We start from the raw sequence: 19,714 nt of genomic DNA, 5'->3' as shown, positions 1-19,714 counted from the left end.
ATATATGTGGATCAAAATGGCCAAATATTTATAGTCCAATTAAATTTGGGACATTAAAAAAAATCACTATTATAGGAATATATGCCCCTTCTATCAACCAATCTACTTTTTTTCAGAATTTACATTAAAAAATACTAGAATTGGATCTAATAAATTTCATTATAATTGGAGATTTTAACACCATCCCAGATAGAACTAAAAACTACAAAGGTATTACCAAACACAACTCAAGGAAAATATTACCATCCACATTCAACCACTTTTTTATGAATTCGCCCTAAAGGATATATGGAGATATTATCACCTGGACACTAAGCAATACACCTTCTTTTCCCCACCGCACAAATCTTGTTCCCGCATTGATATGGCTAGGTCTAACCTTGAAATCACAAATGAAATTATAGATATACAAATACTAACCGCTACTTCGGCAGATCATAACCTTTTACTACTATCATTCAGAGATCCAAATACCAAAAAACCGCAAAGGTGGTCCATGTATCAAACAATTATTAATCAACAACAATTTCAAGATACAATACAATGCGATTTACCCACTTTTTTGGAAATCAATTGTAATGGCGAAGACATCTCAACAAATTGTATGGGACGCCACCAAAGCTTACATCCGAGGAATTTACATATCTTACTCAGCAAAAAAAGGAAGGAAAAACATGACCAATTACAAAAACTAAATATATCTTTACAAAATGCCGAAAAAGCTTTACACACTGACCTCACAAACAATGCAATTCTGGCAGAAATAAACCACATCAACCACAAAATAAATTTAATAACTCAACAGCAACTTTCTCACAAATTAAAAATCGCGAAACAAGTATACTTTGAATCTGCTAACAAACCAGGTCGATGGTTGGCTCTTAAACTGGCCCAGCAAAAACTAGATAAAAATATTGAGGCTTTATATGATAACTGTGGACACTTGAAAACTACCAATACTGACAAAAAACAAATAATTCAGGACTTAGAAAAATAGAAGACTGACGGCAGAAAAAGGCCTAATGGTCCATCTAGTCTGCCCTTATACTATTTCCTGTATTTTATCTTAGAATGGATATATGTTTATCCCGGGCATGTTTAAATTCAGTTATTGTGGATTTACCAACCACGTCTGCTGGAAGTTTGTTCCAAGCATCTACTATTCTTTCAGTAAAATAACATTTTCTCATGTTGCTTTTGATCTTTCCCCCAACTAACTTCAGATTGTGTCCCCTTGTTCTTGTGTTCACTTTCCTATTAAAAACACTTCCCTCCTGAACCTTATTTAACCCTTTAACATATTTAAATGTTTCGATCATGTCCCCCCTTTTCCTTCTATCCTCCAGACTATACAGATTGAGTTCAATTTTGTCAATATCTTTTTGAAGGTGAGGTCTCCAGAACTGAACACAGTATTCCAAATGTGGTCTCACCAGTGCTCTAGATAGTGGGATCAAAATCTCCCTCTTCCTGCTTGTTATACCTCTAGCTATACAGCCAAGCATTCTACTTGCTTTTCCTACTGCCTGACCACACTGTTCCCCCATTTTGAGACTGTCAGAAATCACTACCCCTAAATCCTTCTCTTCTGACGTTTTTGCTAACAAAGAACTGCCAATACAACACTCAGATTGAGGATTCCTCTTGCCCAACTGCATTATTTTACATTTGGAAACATTAAACTGCAGTTTCCATTGCTTTGATCATTTATCTAGTAAAGCTAAATCATTTACCATATTACAGACGCTTCCAGGAATATCAACCCTATTGCACACTTTAGAGTCATTGGCAAATACCAAACCTTCTCCTATGTCACTTACAAACATATTGAAAAGAATAGGACCCAGAACAGACCTTTGTGGCACACCGCTTGTAACCTGTCTCTGCTCAAAATACTCGCCATTAATAATAACTCTCTGATGTCTATGCTTCAGCCAGCTGCAAATCCACTGAACTATCCAGGGATTAAGTCCAATCTTCACTTATTTATCTATCAGCTCTTTATGTGGAACCGTATCAAAGGCTTTGCTGAAGTCCAGATAGGCAATATCCACGGCATCACTGTCATCCAACACCTTTGTGACATAGTCAAAGAAATCAATGAGATTAGTCTGACATGATTTGCCTTCAGTAAAGCCATGCTGATTTGGGTCCAATACGTTATTGATTTTTAGGTGCTGATTTATCCTCTTTTTGAGTCTCCATCATTTTAACTACAACTGATGTCAAGCTAACTGGCCTGTAGTTACCAGCTTCTTCTCTACTGCCCTTCATATGGATAGGCACAACACTGGCCATTCTCCAATCCTCAGGAACATCTCCTGTTAACAGGGATTGGTTAAATTATTCAGTCAGGATAGCAATGACAAATCTGAGTTCTTTAAGAACTCTGGGGTGGATGCCATCTGGACCCATTGCCTTATTTATCTTTAATCGTTCAAGATCTTCTAAGACATTGGCTTCTAAGATCACTGGAGCTGAATCTGTACAGCTGGAAGTAATGCTATATCCATCTATAGTATTATATTGTAAGGTATCTTTTGAGAAAACTGAACAGAAGTAGCTATTGAAATGGTCAACAACCTCCTTGTTCTCATCAATGCATGTATTATTCCCGGTACTAAGCTTCGTGATGCTGCAGTTTTTCTTATTCCTATCACTAATATATCTGAAGAAGGTTTTATCCCCCTTCTTTACAGATTTGGCAATTTCTTCCTCTTTTGAGGCTTTAGCAGCATATATTATCTATTTCACCTCCTTCTGTCTCATTTTATACACCTCTCTATCAGCTATACTTCCAGACTCTTTATACCTCCTATAGGCAGCCTTTTTTTTTATTGACTATAGCCCTTACATTATTGCTAAACCATAGCGGTTTCTTCTTCCTTTTACCTTTAGTTATTTGCTTTACCTACAGTCCAGTGGCTTTTAAGATGGCCTTTTTTAATGCAGTCCACTGGGTGCTCGCTCCTGCCATTTTATCCCTCCCCTTTAATTCATTATTTAAATATTCCCCCATTGCATTAAAATTTGTTTTTCTGAAATCCAATACTTTGGTTGCAGTATAGGATTGCTCACAATGAGTTTTTACATCAAACCACAAACATAGATGGTCACTGCAACCTAAATTTTCTCCCACCTTAACCTCTGAAACCCAATTCCTATTCGTAAAAATTAAATCTAGAATATTCTCCCATCTGGTCTTAACCAGCTGTGCTAGAGCTGTTCCTGTAAAGGCCTTTACTATATTCTTACTTTTGCATGTAAGGGCACTGGGGATATTTCAGTCAACATCAGGTATGTTGAAATCACCCATAACCACAATATCTCCCTTTACTCTCATTTGAGTAATTTCATCCACCATCTTGTTGTCATATTCATCAGATTGCCCTGGAGGCCTATAGATCACCCCAATTCTAATGACAGAACCTTCTTTATTTTGCATGCAAATCCAGAGAGTCTCCAGTTCTTTACATGTATTTTGAATTAGTGCTGCTGTTAGACTTTCCTTAACGTAAATGGCTACTCCACCGCCCCTTCTCTCTACTCTATCTTTCCTATACAATGTATATCCTGCTATGGATATTTCCCATTCATTAGAGTCCTTAAACCATGTCTTAGTTATGGCAACCAGATCAAAATTATCTCTAGAATATTATGGCCATTAACTCACAGAGCTTGTTTATTATTTATTTATTGGATTTGTATGCCGCCCCTCTCCATAGACTCGGGGCGGCTAACAATAGTACAAAACATCATGTAAATCCAATACTAAAACTAATACTAAAACAATTAAAAAACCCTTATTTATAAAACCAAACATACATACAAACAACATACCATGCATAAATTGTAAAGGCCTAGGGGGAAAGAATATCTCAGTTCCCCCAGGTCTGATGGCAGAGGTCGGTTTTAAGAAGCTTACAAAAAGCAAGGAGGGTAGGGGCAATTCTAATCTCTGGGGGGAGTTCGTTCCAAAGGGCCGCCACATTGTTTAGTTGACGGGACCTGGAGAAGGCCCAGTCTGTGGGACCTAACCGGTCGCTGGGATTCGTGCGGCAGAAGGCGGTCTCGTAGATACCCTGGTCCGGTGCCATGAAGGGCTTTATAGATGATGACCAACACTTTGAATTGTGACCGGAAATTGATCGGCAACCAATGCAGACTGCGGAGTTTTGGTGTTACATGGGCATTTTTGGGAAAGCCCATGATTGCTCTCACAGCTGCATTCTGCATGATCTGAAGTTTCCGAACACTTTTCAAAGTTAGCCCCATGTAGAGAGCATTACAGTAGTCAAGCCTCGATGTGATGAGGGCATGAGTGACTGTGAGCAGTGACCCCTGGTCCAAATAGGGCTGCAACTGGTGCACCAGGTGCAACTGGTGCACCAGGTGAACCTGGGCAAACGCCCCCCTCGCCACAGCTGAAAGATGTTTCTCTAATGTGAGCCTTGGATCGAGGAGGATGCCCAAGTTGCGGAACCTCTCCGAGGGGGTCAATAATTCCACCCCCAGGGTGATGGACGGACAGATGGAATTGTCCTTGGGAGGCAAAACCCACAGCCATTCCGTCTTATCAGGGTTGAGTTTGTGTCGGTTGACACCCATCCAGGCCCCAACAGCCTCCAGACACCGGCACATCACTTCCACTGCTTCGTTGACTGGATATGGGGTGGAGATGTAAAGCTGGGTATCATCAGCATACTGATGATACCTCACTCCATGCCCTTGGATGATCTCACCCAGCGGTTTCATGCAGATATTAAATAGCAGGGGGGAGAGGACCGACCCCTGAGGCACCCCACAAGGGAGAGACCTCGGGGTCAACCTCTTACCCCCCACTAACACCGACTGCGACCGACCGGAGAGGTAGGAGGAGAACCACTGAAGAACAGTGCCTCCCACTCCCAACCCCTCTAGCCGGCGCAGAAGGATACCATGGTCGATGGTATCGAAAGCCGCTGAGAGGTCAAGAAGCAGCAGGATAGAGGATAAACCCCCGTCCCGGGCCCGCCAGAGATCATCCATCAACGCGACCAAAGCAGTTTCCGTGCTGTAACCGGGCCTGAAACCCGACTGCTGGGGACCTAGATAATCGGCTTCTTCCAATGACCGCTGGAGCTGGAGCGCCACCACCTTCTCAAGGAGACTGGACGATAGTTATTAAGTACGGCTGGGTCCAGGGAAGGCTTCTTGAGGAGGGGGCGCACAAGCGCCTCCTTGGAGGGTGTTGGAAAGGACCCCCTCCCCAAGGAAGCATTGATAATCTCCTGGACCCAGCTCCGTGTCACCTCCCTCCTGGCCGACACCAGCCAGGAGGTACACGGGTCCAGTAAACAGGTGGCGGAACTCACAGCTCCAATGGCCTTGTCCACTTCATCAGGTGTCACCAGATCAAACTCTTCCAAGACAGGTGGACAAGTATGTGCCCCAGTCACTTTGACTGACTCATTGTCAGTCGACTCTGCTATTCAATCGGAGTCGAGGTCTGCCCGGATCCGAGCGATTTTATCATCAAAATATGAGTTAAAGTCCTCGGCACTACTCTGCAAGGGCTCCCCAACTCCCCCCCGGTTAAGAAGGGAGCGGGTCACCCTTATCAGAGCGGCCGGGCATGATTCCGCTGATGCAATCAAGGCGACATGGTATGCGCATCTTGCCGCCTTGAGCACCACTTTGTAAGTCTTAATATGAGCTCTTACAAGTGTTCGATCGGATTCAGACTTACTCTTTCTCCATCGCTTCTCTAGACGTCTCTTCTGGTGTTTCAACTCCCGGAGCTCCTCGTTGAACCATGGTGCTCTACGGGTTCTAGTGTCGCGGAGAGGTCGCAACGGCGCAATCCGGTCGAGAGCATCCGCTGCAGCCTTGTTCCAGGCCTCAGCAAGAGACTCTGCTGAACTGTGGATGAGTGTATCTGGAATAATCCCAAGCGCCCTCTGAAAGCCCTCTGGGTCCATCAGGCGTCTGGGGCGGAATATCTTAATCTGTTCCGCCTCCCTGCGGGGAAGGATTGGAGCCAGGAAGTTAAGCAGCAGTAGAAAATGATCTGACCATGACAAAGGCAGCACTTCTAAGCCCCTTTGTCTCAGATCATTACTCAATTGCTCAGAGAGGAATACCATGTCGGGTACGTGCCCCCCCTCATGAGTCGGACCCTGCACTACTTGAGTCAGGTCCATGGCTGTCATGGTGGCCATGAACTCCTGTGCTAGCCCAGAGGTTTCGCCGAGCAATGGCAGGTTAAGGTCCCCCAAGACCATAAGTCTGGGGAACCCCATCGCCAGCCCGGCCATCTCCTCCAGCAGCACAGGCAGGGCTGTTGACATGCAGCTGGGAGGCAGGTACGTGAGTAACAAGCCCACCTGAACCCCTAAGTCCAACTTCACCAAGAGGGACTCGCAACCCGCGATCTCTGGAGCAACGAGTCTACACAGGCAAAGGGTCTCCCTGGCTATAATAGCCACTCCTCCCCCCCTTCCCTGGGGTCGAGGCTGGTGCCATATCTGAAACCCGGCTGGGCAAATTTCAGAGAGAGGAACTCCTCCCTCCGGGCCCAGCCAGGTTTCGGTCACAGAAACGAGGTTGGCCTCTTCATCCAGGATCAAATCCCGGATGAGGAGAGCTTTATTTACCACCAACCTGGCATAGAGTAGCAACAGCTTGAGCCCAGGGCCAGAATTACACTCATCACCAGTGTCTTGAGTTAAGCTCATGGAGCCAGAAGAAGGGATTGCTACTAAGCAGCAATCCGTCCTTCCCCTGGAACGGCTAGCTCCATGGCTTCCGCCATACCTGCCTCTCCCCAGCAAGACCGGAATATTTTGATCCTCTGCTACCCCAGAGATAAGTGTCGCCCCCCTTCCCACCCTTCCAGCGTCAGGTGTGCCTGAAATTCCATTCATATAATATTCATTCATTTCATACATATTATAATCCTATCCTCCCACCCCATTCCATCTATCACCCCCTTCCCAATCAATTCCATTCACAATATTCCACTCATTCCAATAATTACTCAAATAATCCCATTCACTCATACCATAAATACATTAACCCTCCCCAAAATAGTTAAAAAGTTAAAAATATATAATAGATATAACAAAGATATAAAAATATAAAAATAGCCTAGACGTAATTAATTTGCTAATAGTTCTTAAAAAGAATAGCATAAAACAGCAACAGCAGCAAGATGGCGCCAAACTCCAAGCTTATTAAGATGGTTAGTTCTCAGAGTTATAAAAGATCTAAGAAGTTAAATATAAATATCAGAGTCTCAGGATATAAATACAGAATGGTCTTTTTAGTGATGTTTGCAATCAGTGACCAATACTGTAAAAGTTCTGTCTCTTTATCTTGGTTGTAATTGACCCAGGTTCTTCCTCTGTGGGAGCTTCAGCTTTTGCAAAATGTCCTGGACAGTCTCCGACAGTCCTCAATCCCATTCAGTAGTGGTTTTATCTCCATTGTTGCTCAAGCATTGGTGCAAATTACCCGAAGAACATTATTATCATTATTAATTTGCCCCTTATCATCAACAACTACATTTATTATATTTACAGCTCCCTTTTCATAAGCTTCCAGAAATTGATTTATCCTCATTGGTCGGGGACAGAAATCATCCACATCAGTTACATCTCTGCCCCCTTTACCTAGTTTAAATGCCTTATGAAGAATTATACAATACCGTAAAAATAGATGGTGAATTGATACTAAACTATTTAGAACAAAAAAAAATTAATAAATGACAAACAAAGACACTTCCTAAACAATCCAATTACTACTATAAAACTTAAAGCTGCAATTGCAAAGCAAAAAACCCAATAAAACTCCGGGCCCTGACAGAATTCCGTCCGAATTTTACAAACAACATTTAGATATATTCCAACCCATAATGTTAGATATTTATAATGATGCACTCTTACATGCTAAACTCCCCAATTCCTGGTCAGAAGCCTATATAACATTGATCCCGAAGACAATCATAGAAACATAGAAACATAGAAGACTGACGGCAGAAAAAGACCTCTTGGTCCATCTAGTCTGCCCTTTTACTATTTCCTGTATTTTATCTTAGGATGGATATATGTTTATCCCAGGCATGTTTAAATTCAGTTACTGTGGATTTCCCAACCACGTCTGCTGGAAGTTTGTTCCAAGGATCTACTACTCTTTCAGTAAAATAATATTTTCTCATGTTGCCTTTGATCTTTCCCCCAACTAACTTCAGATTGTGTCCCCTTGTTCTTGTGTTCACTTTCCTGTTAAAAACACTTCCCTCCTGAACCCTATTTAACCCTTTAACATATTTAAATGTTTCGATCATGTCCCCCCTTTTCCTTCTGTCTTCCAGACTATACAGATTGAGTTCATTCAGTCTTTCCTGATACGTTTTATACTTAAGACCTTCCACCATTCTTGTAGCCCGTCTTTGGACCCGTTCAATTTTGTCAATATCTTTTTGTAGGTGAGGTCTCCAGAACTGAACACAGTACTCCAAATGTGGTCTCACCAGCGCTCTATATAAGGGGATCACAATCTCCCTCTTCCTGCTTGTTATACCCCTAGCTATGCAGCCAAGCATCCTACTTGCCTTTCCTACCGCCCGACCACACTGTTCACCCATTTTGAGACTGTCAGAAATCACTACCCCTAAATCCTTCTCTTCTGAAGTTTTTGCTAACACAGAACTGCCAATGAAATACTCAGATTTAGGATTCCTTTTCCCCAAGTGCATTATTTTACATTTGGAAACATTAAACTGCAGTTTCCATTGCTTTGACCATTTATCTAGTAACGCTAAATCATTTACCATATTACAGACCCCTCCAGGAATATCAACCCTATTGCACACTTTAGAGTCATCGGCAAATAGGCAAACCTTCCCTACCAAACCTTCCCCTATGTCACTCACAAACATATTAAAAAGAATAGGACCCAGAACAGACCCTTGTGGCACACCGCTTGTAACCTGACTCTGCTCAGAATACTCGCCATTAACAATAACTCTCTGATGTCTATGCTTCAGCCAGCTTGAAATCCACTGAACTATCCAGGGATTAAGTCCAATCTTCACTAATTTATCTATCAGCTCTTTATGTGGAACCGTATCAAAGGCTTTGCTGAAGTCCAGATAGGCAATATCCACGGCACCACCTTGATCCAACACCTTTGTGACATAGTCAAAGAACTCAATGAGATTAGTCTGACACGATTTGCCTTCAGTAAAGCCATGCTGATTTGGGTCCAATAAGTTATTGTTTTTTAGATGCTGATTTATCCTCTTTTTGAGTAGAGTCTCCATCATTTTAACTACAACTGATGTCAAGCTAACTGGCCTGTAGTTACCAGCTTCATCTCTACTGCCCTTCTTGTGGATAGGCACAACACTGGCCATTCTCCAATCCTCAGGAACATCTCCTGTTAACAGGGATTTGTTAAACAAATCAGTCAGGGGGGTAGCAATGACAGATCTGAGTTCTTTAAGAACTCTGGGGTGGATGCCATCTGGACCCATTGCCTTATTTATCTTTAATCTTTCAAGTTCTTCTAAGACATCGGCTTCTAAGATCACTGGAGCTGAATCCGTACAGCTGGAAGCAATGCTATATCCCTCTATAGTATTATTATTATTTTGTAAGGTGTCTTTTGAGAAAACTGAACAGAAGTAGCTATTGAAATGGTCAGCGATCTCCTTATTCCCATCAATGTATGTATTATTCCCGGTACTAAGCTTTGTGATGCTGCAGTTTTTCTTCTTCCTATCACTAATATATCTGAAGAAGGTTTTATCCCCCTTCTTTACAGATTTTGCTATTTCTTCCTCTTTTGAGGCTTTAGCAGCATATATTATCTGTTTCGCCTCCTTCTGTCTCATTTTATACACCTCTCTATCAGCTATACTTCCAGACTCTTTATACCTCCTATAGGCAGCCTTTTTTTCATTGACTATAGCCCTTACATCATTGCTAAACCATAGCGGTTTCTTCTTCCTTTTACCTTTAGTTACTTGCTTTACATAAAGTCTTGTGGCTTTTAAGATGGCCTTTTTTAATACAGTCCAGTGGGTGCTTGCTCCTGCCATTTTATCCCTCCCCTTTAATTCATTATTTAAATATTCCCCCATTGCATTAAAATTTGTTTTTCTGAAATCCAATACTTTGGTTGCAGTATAGGATTGCTCACCATCAGTTTTTACATCAAACCACAAACATAGATGGTCACTGCAACCTAAATTTTCTCCCACCTTGACCTCTGAAACCCGATTCCCATTGGTAAAAACTAAATCTAGAATATTCTCCCCTCTAGTTGGTGTCTTAACTAGCTGTGCCATAGCTGCTCCTGTAAAGGCCTCTACTATATTCTTACTTTTGCATGTAAGGGCACTGGGGATATTCCAGTCAACATCAGGCATGTTGAAATCACCCATAACCACAATATCTCCCTTTACTGCCATTAGGGTAATCTCATCCACCATCTTGTTGTCATGTTCCTCAGATTGCCCTGGAGGCCTATAGATCACCCCAATTCTAATGACAGAACCGTCTTTATTTTGCATGCAAATCCAGAGGGTCTCCAGATCTTTACATGTATTTTGAATTAGTATTGTTTTTAGACTTTCTTTAACATAAATGGCTACTCCACCTCCCCTTCTCTCTATTCTATCCTTCCTATACAGTGTATATCCTGGTATGGATATTTCCCATTCATTAGAATCCTTAAACCATGTCTCAGTTATGGCAACCAGATCCAAATTATCTCTAGATATTATGGCCATTAACTCACAGAGCTTGTTGCTCAAGCTTCGAGCATTTGTGTACATTACCCGAAGGACATTATTTTCATTATTAGTTTGCCCCTTATCATCAGCAACTACATCTATTTTATTTACAGCTCCCTTTTCATAAGCTTCCAGAAACTGATTTATCCTCATTGGTCGGGGACAAAAATCCTCCACATCTGGTACATCTCTGTCCCCTTTACCTAGTTTAAATGCCTGTCCAAAAAAGTTCTGAATTCCTCACCGAGCACCTGGGCACCTCTGTATGATGGATGCAAACCATCCCTCTTAAACAACTCCCTATTAGACCACCTATTGACATCATGACTTACATAACCAAAACCTTCAGCTTTACACCACTGCCTTAACCACACATTAAACTCTCTGATACAACTTGTTTTACCCTCCTGGCCACAAACCGGTAACACCTCTGAGAATGTCACTGAATCAGTTATTTTACCCAGCTCCACACTTAGACATTGAAAATCTCTTTTTACTACATTAACATTTCTCTGGGACAAATCGTTTGTGCCAAGATGCACCACCACATCAACATTATTATCTTTACTCACAGCCTTGATAATGTTTGTAATCCGCCTCCTATCCCTGTGGGCAGTGGCTCCTGGAAGACACCTCATCACCTTCACTACATCCTTCCTCTGTCCCAAATCAACACCTCTGACAATCGAGTCACCCACAAGAACATGTGTCCTCTCTTTATTTCTACTAACTGGACTTGGTATGGTGACACTATGCTCCTCATTTACAACAACTTCTCCTTTGAACATCCCCTCATTCTCCGCCTGAGGGGCCTTGCTAATATCTACAACATCCCTACTATTTAAATCCGCAAGAACATTATAGGAATTGGATACAGAGAGACCAAAATTGTTATGTTTTTGTTCAACCGCACGTAATCTTCCTGAACCAACAGTTGTCCAAACAGCCCTCCTCGGGGGGCGCTGTGGAAGTGGAGGCTGCACACTTGGCTGCATTACAGCACGTGGCTGGGACAATCTTTCCACTTCCAATCAGAACAGACAACACCTCGAAAATTACAGACATCACTTCTCAATACTGATTACAAAATTTTTACTTCAATAATTGCAGACTGTCTAAAGAAAAATTTAAATACTACTATTCATTCTGATCAAAATGGATTTTTGCCCCCGAGAAATATAGCAACTAATGCAAGAATAATATTAAATACTATTGAATACTACGATAAACATTTTGACAAACCAGTTGCCCTAATATTTATGGATCTAAAGAAAGCATTTGACAGTCTCCAGTGGCAATACTTTACCACCCAAATTGATTATATGAACTTTGGCAAAAACTTCCTTAATTTAATTAAAGCTATTTATTCTCAACAATCTGTCAAAATTCTTTTTAATAATGATATCACGGATAAAATATGAATAATGAAAGGCGTACGCCAAGGATGCCCACTAGCCCCGCTTATTTTCATTTTAGTGATAGAAACACTTTTGAACAATATAAGAAACAACAATCAAATTCATGGTATTAATATTAAAAGAAAACAATACAAATTACAGGCTTTTGCAGATGATGTTGTTTTTATTGTACAAGACCCAATAGAAACTGCACCGATACTATTAAATGAAATATATAAATTTGGAAAAGTAACTGGTTTAAAAATCAATAAGAGAAAGACCCAAATCTTAACTAAAAACATGATCCCAAAACAAATTACACTCTTGGAAGATTTGACTAACATAAAAGTAGTCAAAAAAATTAAATATTTGGGTGTATGGATGACTTCAAATTATAGCACCATAAAAAAAAGACAATTATGATCAATTACTTAAAGATACTCAAAAAGACCTATTAAGATGGTCTAAACTGAAACTATCTTTGATGGGGAAAATATTTGCTATTAAATCCAACATCTTACCAAGATTTTTGTATCTCTTTCAAGTTGCACCAACAAATTTAAACAAAACCTTTTTTGAAACCCTACATAAGGAAATTCGGAAATTTATATGGTCAAAGAAAAAGGCCAAAATTAAATTTAAAAACCTTCAAGATCATAGAACCAGAGGTAGCCTTGGTCTTCCCAATTTCCACTTATATTGCCAAGCAGCGATCTTAACCATGATAAGAGACTAGGTGACCCTTAAAAACACAAGATTGCCGACTCTTGAAGGCTTTGACCTTCAATCTGGATGGCATTCATTTCTAATGATGGACCCCCACAAAATACCTAATTACTTTAAGCATCACTACTTATGAAAAACTCTAATAAAAATTTGGCATCTTATAAAAAGAAACCATTATAACTCTGTACCAAAATGGTTATCACCGAACAAATCAATCATTTACCCCAATCTTTTCTCCCCCTCTAAATTACTAATATACCAATACTTATTTGACGACAATAATATTTTGCTAACAAGACAACAATTACAAAATATAGGGATAAACGTGGGTTGGTTAACATACTTAAAAATTAATTCCAAATACAATGAACACAAAATAAGATTTGGCTTCCAAAAAAATAATATAATAGATACAAATTTTTTTGGTCCAACTGTAAAAATGATTTCTAAATTATACAATTACTTATTAACGTACAACAACTTTGAAGAGCAAGTCAAGGTTGTATGATAGCCTGGGCCCAGAATTTTGGATATACAATTAATCTTACAGAATGGGAAAAAACATGGACCTCAAACTATAAGATGACATTAGCAATGTCTTATAAAGAAAATCAAATTAAAATGTTTTATCAATAGCACCTCCCTCCAGGTAGGCTATCTAAAATGTTCCCAAACTTATCTCCTAAATGCTGGAAATGTAAAACAAAACCAGGAACATACTACCACTTATGGTGGACTTGTACATACGCCAAAAAATTCTGGAAAGACATTAAAATTTTAATATACCAAGTCATATTGATCAACCTATCACTCAAACCAGAAGCATATCTCTTAGGCATATTTAGACGAAAACTTACCTGACAGGAAAAATATCTTATTTTACAGATTTTAGGAGCTGCTAGAATCTCATATGCCCAAACATGGAAACAAGAAAAAATTCCTTCTATGTTAACAATTATTACTAAAATTATGGAATGTGCGGAGATGTCTAAAATTACAATGGAAATTCAAAATAAAAAAGAGTCCGATTGTTATAAGATATGGGATAATTGGTACCAATGGACCACAGCAAAAAATACCTACCCTTCATTTCTTAAATGTAATAAATTCACCTCATCTTTGACTGTTCTAAATCAAAATATTACCTATTGATAGAACAATTCCAAATACCAACAACTAATCCGTCTGTGAAAACAAACTTTGGTAACATATTTCTCTTTATTCACTTTTAAACTTATTTGAAACAACTACTAATACTATATTATTCTAATACAATTATTTATTACTTATTACTTATTTAACTTCTATATTTAACTTCTATATTCTCTAATCATATACACCCACTATTGTATTATACTTTGTCGCATCTCCTGAAAACGTCTGCGATTTTGCAGATTCCCCTTCTCCCCTCCCCTACTCAACTAACTTCTTTCTATTTATATTTTCCCCCTCATTATTTCCCTCTATTCCTCAATTTTCTCCCCTTTCCTCTGTTACTTATAAACCTATCTTATTTACTTATTCTTATGCATTATGTATTTGTTATGAAATGTAACCATGATTATAAGACAACTACAGTGATCCCCCGGGTATCGCGATCCCGATCATTGCGAACGGGCTAAATCGCGATTTTTCAACCCGGAAGTCAAAACACCATCTGCGCATGCGCGCCCTTTTTTTAATGGCCACGCATGCGTAGATGGCGCCGGGCAGATCAGCTGCTGGGCGGCTTCCCTGGGTCTTCCCCCTCTTGCTGGCGGGAGGGCGAGCGGCGGGCATCAGCGAGGAGTTTCCCCACCGTCCAGGCAAACTCCTCGCTGCCGCTCGCCCGCCCTTCGCCCGCCCACACCGTTCGCTCCCTCTCTTGCTGGCGGGAGGGTGAGAAACCCCCCCCAGCACCCGCTCACCCGCCCTTCGCCGCTCGCCCGCCCTTCGCCCGGCCACCCCCGTTCGCTCGCTGCTCGCCCGGCCACCCGGGTTCGGGGGGGTGCTGGCAAGCCCCCCATGCCGGCGGCGACGTTTTAAAACAGCTGCGCGGTTTCCCAATGAGTCCCGAAGACAAACGTCAAAGGCGAACTTCCGCGTTTGTCTTCGGGACTCATTGGGAAGCCGCGCGGCTGTTTTAAAACGTCGCCGCCGGCATGGGGGGCTTCCTAGCAGCCCCCCAAACCCGGGTTGGGGGTCCGGGGGGTGCTGGCAAGCCCCCCATGCCGGCGGCGACGTTTTAAAACAGCCGCGTGGCTTCCCAATGAGTCCCGAAGACAAACGTCAAAGGCAACAAGTTACAGTCATACAGTCATGAGTGGGAGAAAATGGGTGATAGGAATGATGAAAAGCAGAATTTCTAAGCTTTAGTCTTTTCTTCCTTGCTTTCTCTCTCGCTCTCGCTCTACTTGTCCCGCCCTCCCCCCTCTTTTTTTCTTCCACGAAATTAATATAAATAAAATAAATAAAATAGAAACTAGGGCAGCTTTAACGGGGCCCGTCTTGCATCGAGGAGTTTGCACGGCCCCCTCCTGTTGCTGCGGTTGTCATGGTTGCCCTTCCTTTGCAAATCGCCGCGCCGGAGCTCGTCTTGGGCCGGCGGGCGTCGAGCGTCTAGTGGCCGGAGAAGGGAGGGGAGAGCGTTGGCGTCAACCCTCCCGGTGTCTGGGCAGGATTAAATTTTCACGGTCGCCTGAGCGCGTTTATCCTGCAGCTTTTCTCTCTGGGCCGTTACTTCAGAGCAAAGGAAGCGGGGAGGGGGGGCCGCGGTAGAGGAGAAGAAGGAGGAGGAGGCGGCGGCGGCAATCCAAGGCTTCGCCCCAAAGCTAAGCAATTTTGCCCGCTGCTCTCGCGCCCTGAGGTGCGGGAACTCCACAGCTCCGTTGGGGGAAAGGGAGGACAGCAAGGGCTCCAGGGAGCGGGGGGAGGGGTGCCATCGCCGCCTTCTCCTCCTCCTCCTCTGCTGCTCGGAATGCAGAAGCTCCGCCCGGGGCCAGCCTTCTCATCGCCCCGCGTTTGCTTTTGTTCCCGCCGGCTGCCGCCACTGCTGCTGGTGAGGCGATTTGCCAGCCCCGGTTGCTGTGATTGTTACTCTTACGGGGGGAGGAAGTGGGGGGGTCATTTCCAGGAGGGAGGGGGGAGCCCCCTCTCCTTCCCTTAAGGCTGGGAGACTAATGGTGGTGGTGGGAAGGTTCCCAGCCCTCCCCAGCCATATTAGCAGGATAGACCGCTCCGCTTTAGGTTTAAGGGGGGGGCGAGCCGAGGCTTTTCTTTGAGGAGGGGGGGTGCCGTAATGCCATGGGGAGGGCAGCCCCCTCATCATAGCCCTCGCTGGAGGCGGGTCCGGAGGAGCCCAGCCGTAGTAGCTTCGCTGGCGCGGCTAAGGGAAGGTTTTTAGGCCGCCTGTTGCTTCTGGGGAAGCGGCTAGGCTGGGCTGGCCGAGTTCCAGCAAACTGGGTCTCTACGTATGTTGTGTGACATGTGTCCCCCAAACCCGGGTTGGGGGTCCGGGGGGTGCTGGCAAGCCCCCCATGCCGGCGGCGACGTTTTAAAACAGCCGCGCCGCTTCCCAATAAGTCCCGAAGACAAACGTCAAAGGCGAACTTCCGCGTTTGTCTTCGGGACTCATTGGGAAGCCGCGCGGCTGTTTTAAAACGTCGCCGCCGGCATGGGGGGCTTCCTAGCAGCCCCCCAAACCCGGGTTGGGGGTCCGGGGGTGCTGGCAAGCCCCCCATGCCGGCGGCGACGTTTTAAAACAGCCGCGCCGCTTCCCAGCTGAGTCCCCTTCCCAGGAACCCCAATCTTCGGCTCCTCGCTAGCGCTGCGGAAGTAAAAACACCATCTGCGCATGCTCAGATGGTGTTTTTACTTCCGCAGCGCTACTTCGCGAAAACCCGATCATTGCTAGGGGTCCTGGAACGGAACCCTCGCAATGATCAGGGGATCACTGTATTTCAATGACAAAGACAATTTCTTGTATAGTTTAAGACATACTGCACCAATATGTACTTATACGTTTATGTTCCCACATCCTTTTGACCTTACGGACCCTCCCTCCCCTCCTCCCCTTTTTAAACATTTGAAACTTAATAAACTATTTTTTTTAAAAAAAGAATAGGTTGGAGAATTGTTGCTGCTACCCAGGGCCAGATAGTCAGAGAACTGGATGAGTCTATGACACTAATTCCATTGTTTTTATTGTTCAATCAATGACAGCTTGTGGCCTTAGGCCATCATATGTCTCTAATGGCATTTCCTTAATTCAGTGTTTTTCAAATAGTGGGGTGCCCCCCCCCCCCGGCAGAACAATATCGGTGTGTGTGTGTGATCCCGGGGAACATGCTTTTTTTGCTTCAGGGAGTAGGTGATTTTTGCACCAAACAATAGCACACAGCACAGAGTAGGAGATATGAAGTGTATAACAAACCTTTAAGAGACACCATGGAAAAATATTTAATAGGGATAAAAGGAAAGGAGGAGAGAGATGGAGATAATGAGACAAACGTAAGTCTCCCGAAAGCTAAGATGCGGAAATATGACAAAGTGTATGTAGCACATGGCTCTACTGTGAATACGGTGGAAGATGAGGAAAGACCGGTTTGTTTACTGTGTCTAAAAATGTTGGCAGTGCACAACATGAAGCAAAATAAATTAAGACATTGCTTAAACACATTATGCTCCAATCATGCTGATAAGCTGCTTGAGGTTTTTTTCAGCAAAAACATGCTGAATATTGCAAACAAAAGTCCCGATGGAGAGCTGGGGGGGACATGCGAAATGTTTACTTCCTCCTGGGGGGACGTAATAGAAAATAATGGAGAAACACTGCCTTATATGAATCTAAATGTAAATGAATATGTCCCAATGACCTCTACTTATTTCTATGTCCATACCTTATTGTCTTCATCTCATCTCCTGTTCAGTCCTGAACAGTCATTTGGTTCGTCCAAGTGTAAAATGCTCTCCTTAAAAAGGGACAAGTCATGGCAGGTTTACTATATATTCTAGTAGATATGTTTTGATGTGTTTCTGTTGGTGATGTGGTTAGTTTCTGGAAAGAATACTAAATCAATCATTAAAATCATTGTTAAAATAGTTGGTAGGATGCATTCTTGCCACGATGATAGCCCCTTACAACCGCACTCAGACTTTTCACTTGTTTTTTGACTGTTTTTTAAAATCTCATTCAGTAGTTTTGAAAAGAAGTTTGTCTCATCAAAAGGTTGTGTGGTATCTCAGATATCCTGCAGCAGAAACATTTGTAGGGAAGTTTTGTGATGTAATTTAACTTCTATATTCCTGTTTCAGTTAAAATTGAATAGACCTAGGATTGAGTTACTTGCATCCATTTTTCTCTTTTAATCAGAAAAATGCCAAAGCAGAAGGCCTATGGAATCTCTTCCTGCCAGCTCTTAGTGGTCTTAGTCAATTGGACTATGCACTAATAGCAGAAGAGACTGGGAAGTGCTTCTTTGCTCCTGAAGTAATGAATTGTCATGCACCAGGTGAGGGACTATCTAACTGCTTTGACAGAATTTTCATCACATCATGTATGTTGGATAAAATAGGAAGGGTGTTTAAATGTTTCATCTATTTTCCAGACACAGGAAATATGGAGATCCTATACTTGTATGGGACTGAAGAACAGAAGAAACAATGGCTGGAGCCTCTTCTGGAAGGAAAAATTAATTCTTGTTTTTGCATGACAGGTAATCGTTTTATATTTTAGACATGCAAATGTTCATTTGTAGCAGAGAGAAAATTGCATTGTAAAAATTTTGGGTTGAATCCAGCATGTTAGAAATCCTTCAGTTTCTTCAGTGTAAGAGAATTTGACCAGGACTACTTTATAAATATCAGCAAGATTATTAATTTACTCTGAATAAAGTACTGTATTTCTATAATTTCCAACAGCAAAACAGAATTACTTCCAACTCACTCTAAAATGCATTCTCAGCTAATTACTACTATGTATTAGGAGACTGGGGAATCCCCCCCCCCATTTTAATTTCTCCCACCCTACCATACCCCATCTGTTATATCTAGATAATTTTCTAGGTGTAATGCAAAGTACTGGTCATTGCTTAAAATGCTATATAGCTTGGGGCCTGAGTATCTTTAGGACCATCTTTTCCCAACTGTTCCTACCAATCCTACTCAGATGACTAGGAAAACTTGTTAAGAGACACTATTTATCAAATGTGATGAAAAAAGAAAGCCTGATGTCAGACATTCTCTGTCATAGCTCCTTTCCTGAAGAATAACTTTCTCTTGAAGGAAAGGTTTGCACCAGTGATGGGCTGCAAATATTTTAACGACCAGTTCTCTACCTTAATGGTTGGCTGGATGGGCATGGCTAACTCTGTGTCACTTATGTCAAGGGGTACCTCGCCCATCCTCTCATGATAGTGGGATGCTGCAACAGTCATAAGTGTGAAAAATGGTCATAAGTCACTTTTTTCAGTGCCCTTTGAAAATCACTAAATGAACTGTTTTATGTACAAAAACACAAAAAGTTTCTTTGCTTGCAAAAAGCTGCACTAAATACCATTCATTAGATTAGAAATTGGGAAATAAACACTGAAGATCAATGAGTCACAGCCATCATGGAAACCTAAAACAGTCTATCTAAATGCCTTCCTTTTCCTCAGCAATACTTGTAACCTGGAGTTACAAATTAGGCAGTTTGCCAGAGCACATTTAGGAATTAAAATAGTTAAAATATAAGGATAACTATCAGCAGCCAAGTTACTCTTGCTCATAAAGTGAAATCCTTTAGCAGAGAGGTCATTTAAGATATTCCAAAAGTGGGTGGGCAAATGCCGAG

The 19,714-nt window shown here is 42.3% G+C and overlaps 1 protein-coding gene across 2 annotated transcripts in view; it reads left to right on the top strand.

Moving 5' to 3' along the window:
• The window catches only part of ACAD11 (acyl-CoA dehydrogenase family member 11), a 150,798-nt gene that overhangs the window by 77,253 nt on the left and 53,831 nt on the right, over positions 1 to 19,714 (top strand). For both annotated transcript variants that reach the window (XM_070726354.1, XM_070726353.1), the window contains exons 11-12: positions 18,254 to 18,392; positions 18,489 to 18,596. In XM_070726354.1, the coding sequence (XP_070582455.1) occupies positions 18,254 to 18,392; positions 18,489 to 18,596 (247 nt within the window). The remainder of the gene's footprint in view (positions 1 to 18,253; positions 18,393 to 18,488; positions 18,597 to 19,714) is intronic.

This window comes from Erythrolamprus reginae, chromosome Z, assembly GCF_031021105.1.
Source record: "Erythrolamprus reginae isolate rEryReg1 chromosome Z, rEryReg1.hap1, whole genome shotgun sequence".
NCBI classification, from domain to species: Eukaryota; Metazoa; Chordata; class Lepidosauria; order Squamata; family Dipsadidae; genus Erythrolamprus; species Erythrolamprus reginae.
The sequence above is the reverse complement of the archived record's forward strand: the minus strand, read 5'-3'. Positions and strand labels throughout refer to the sequence as shown.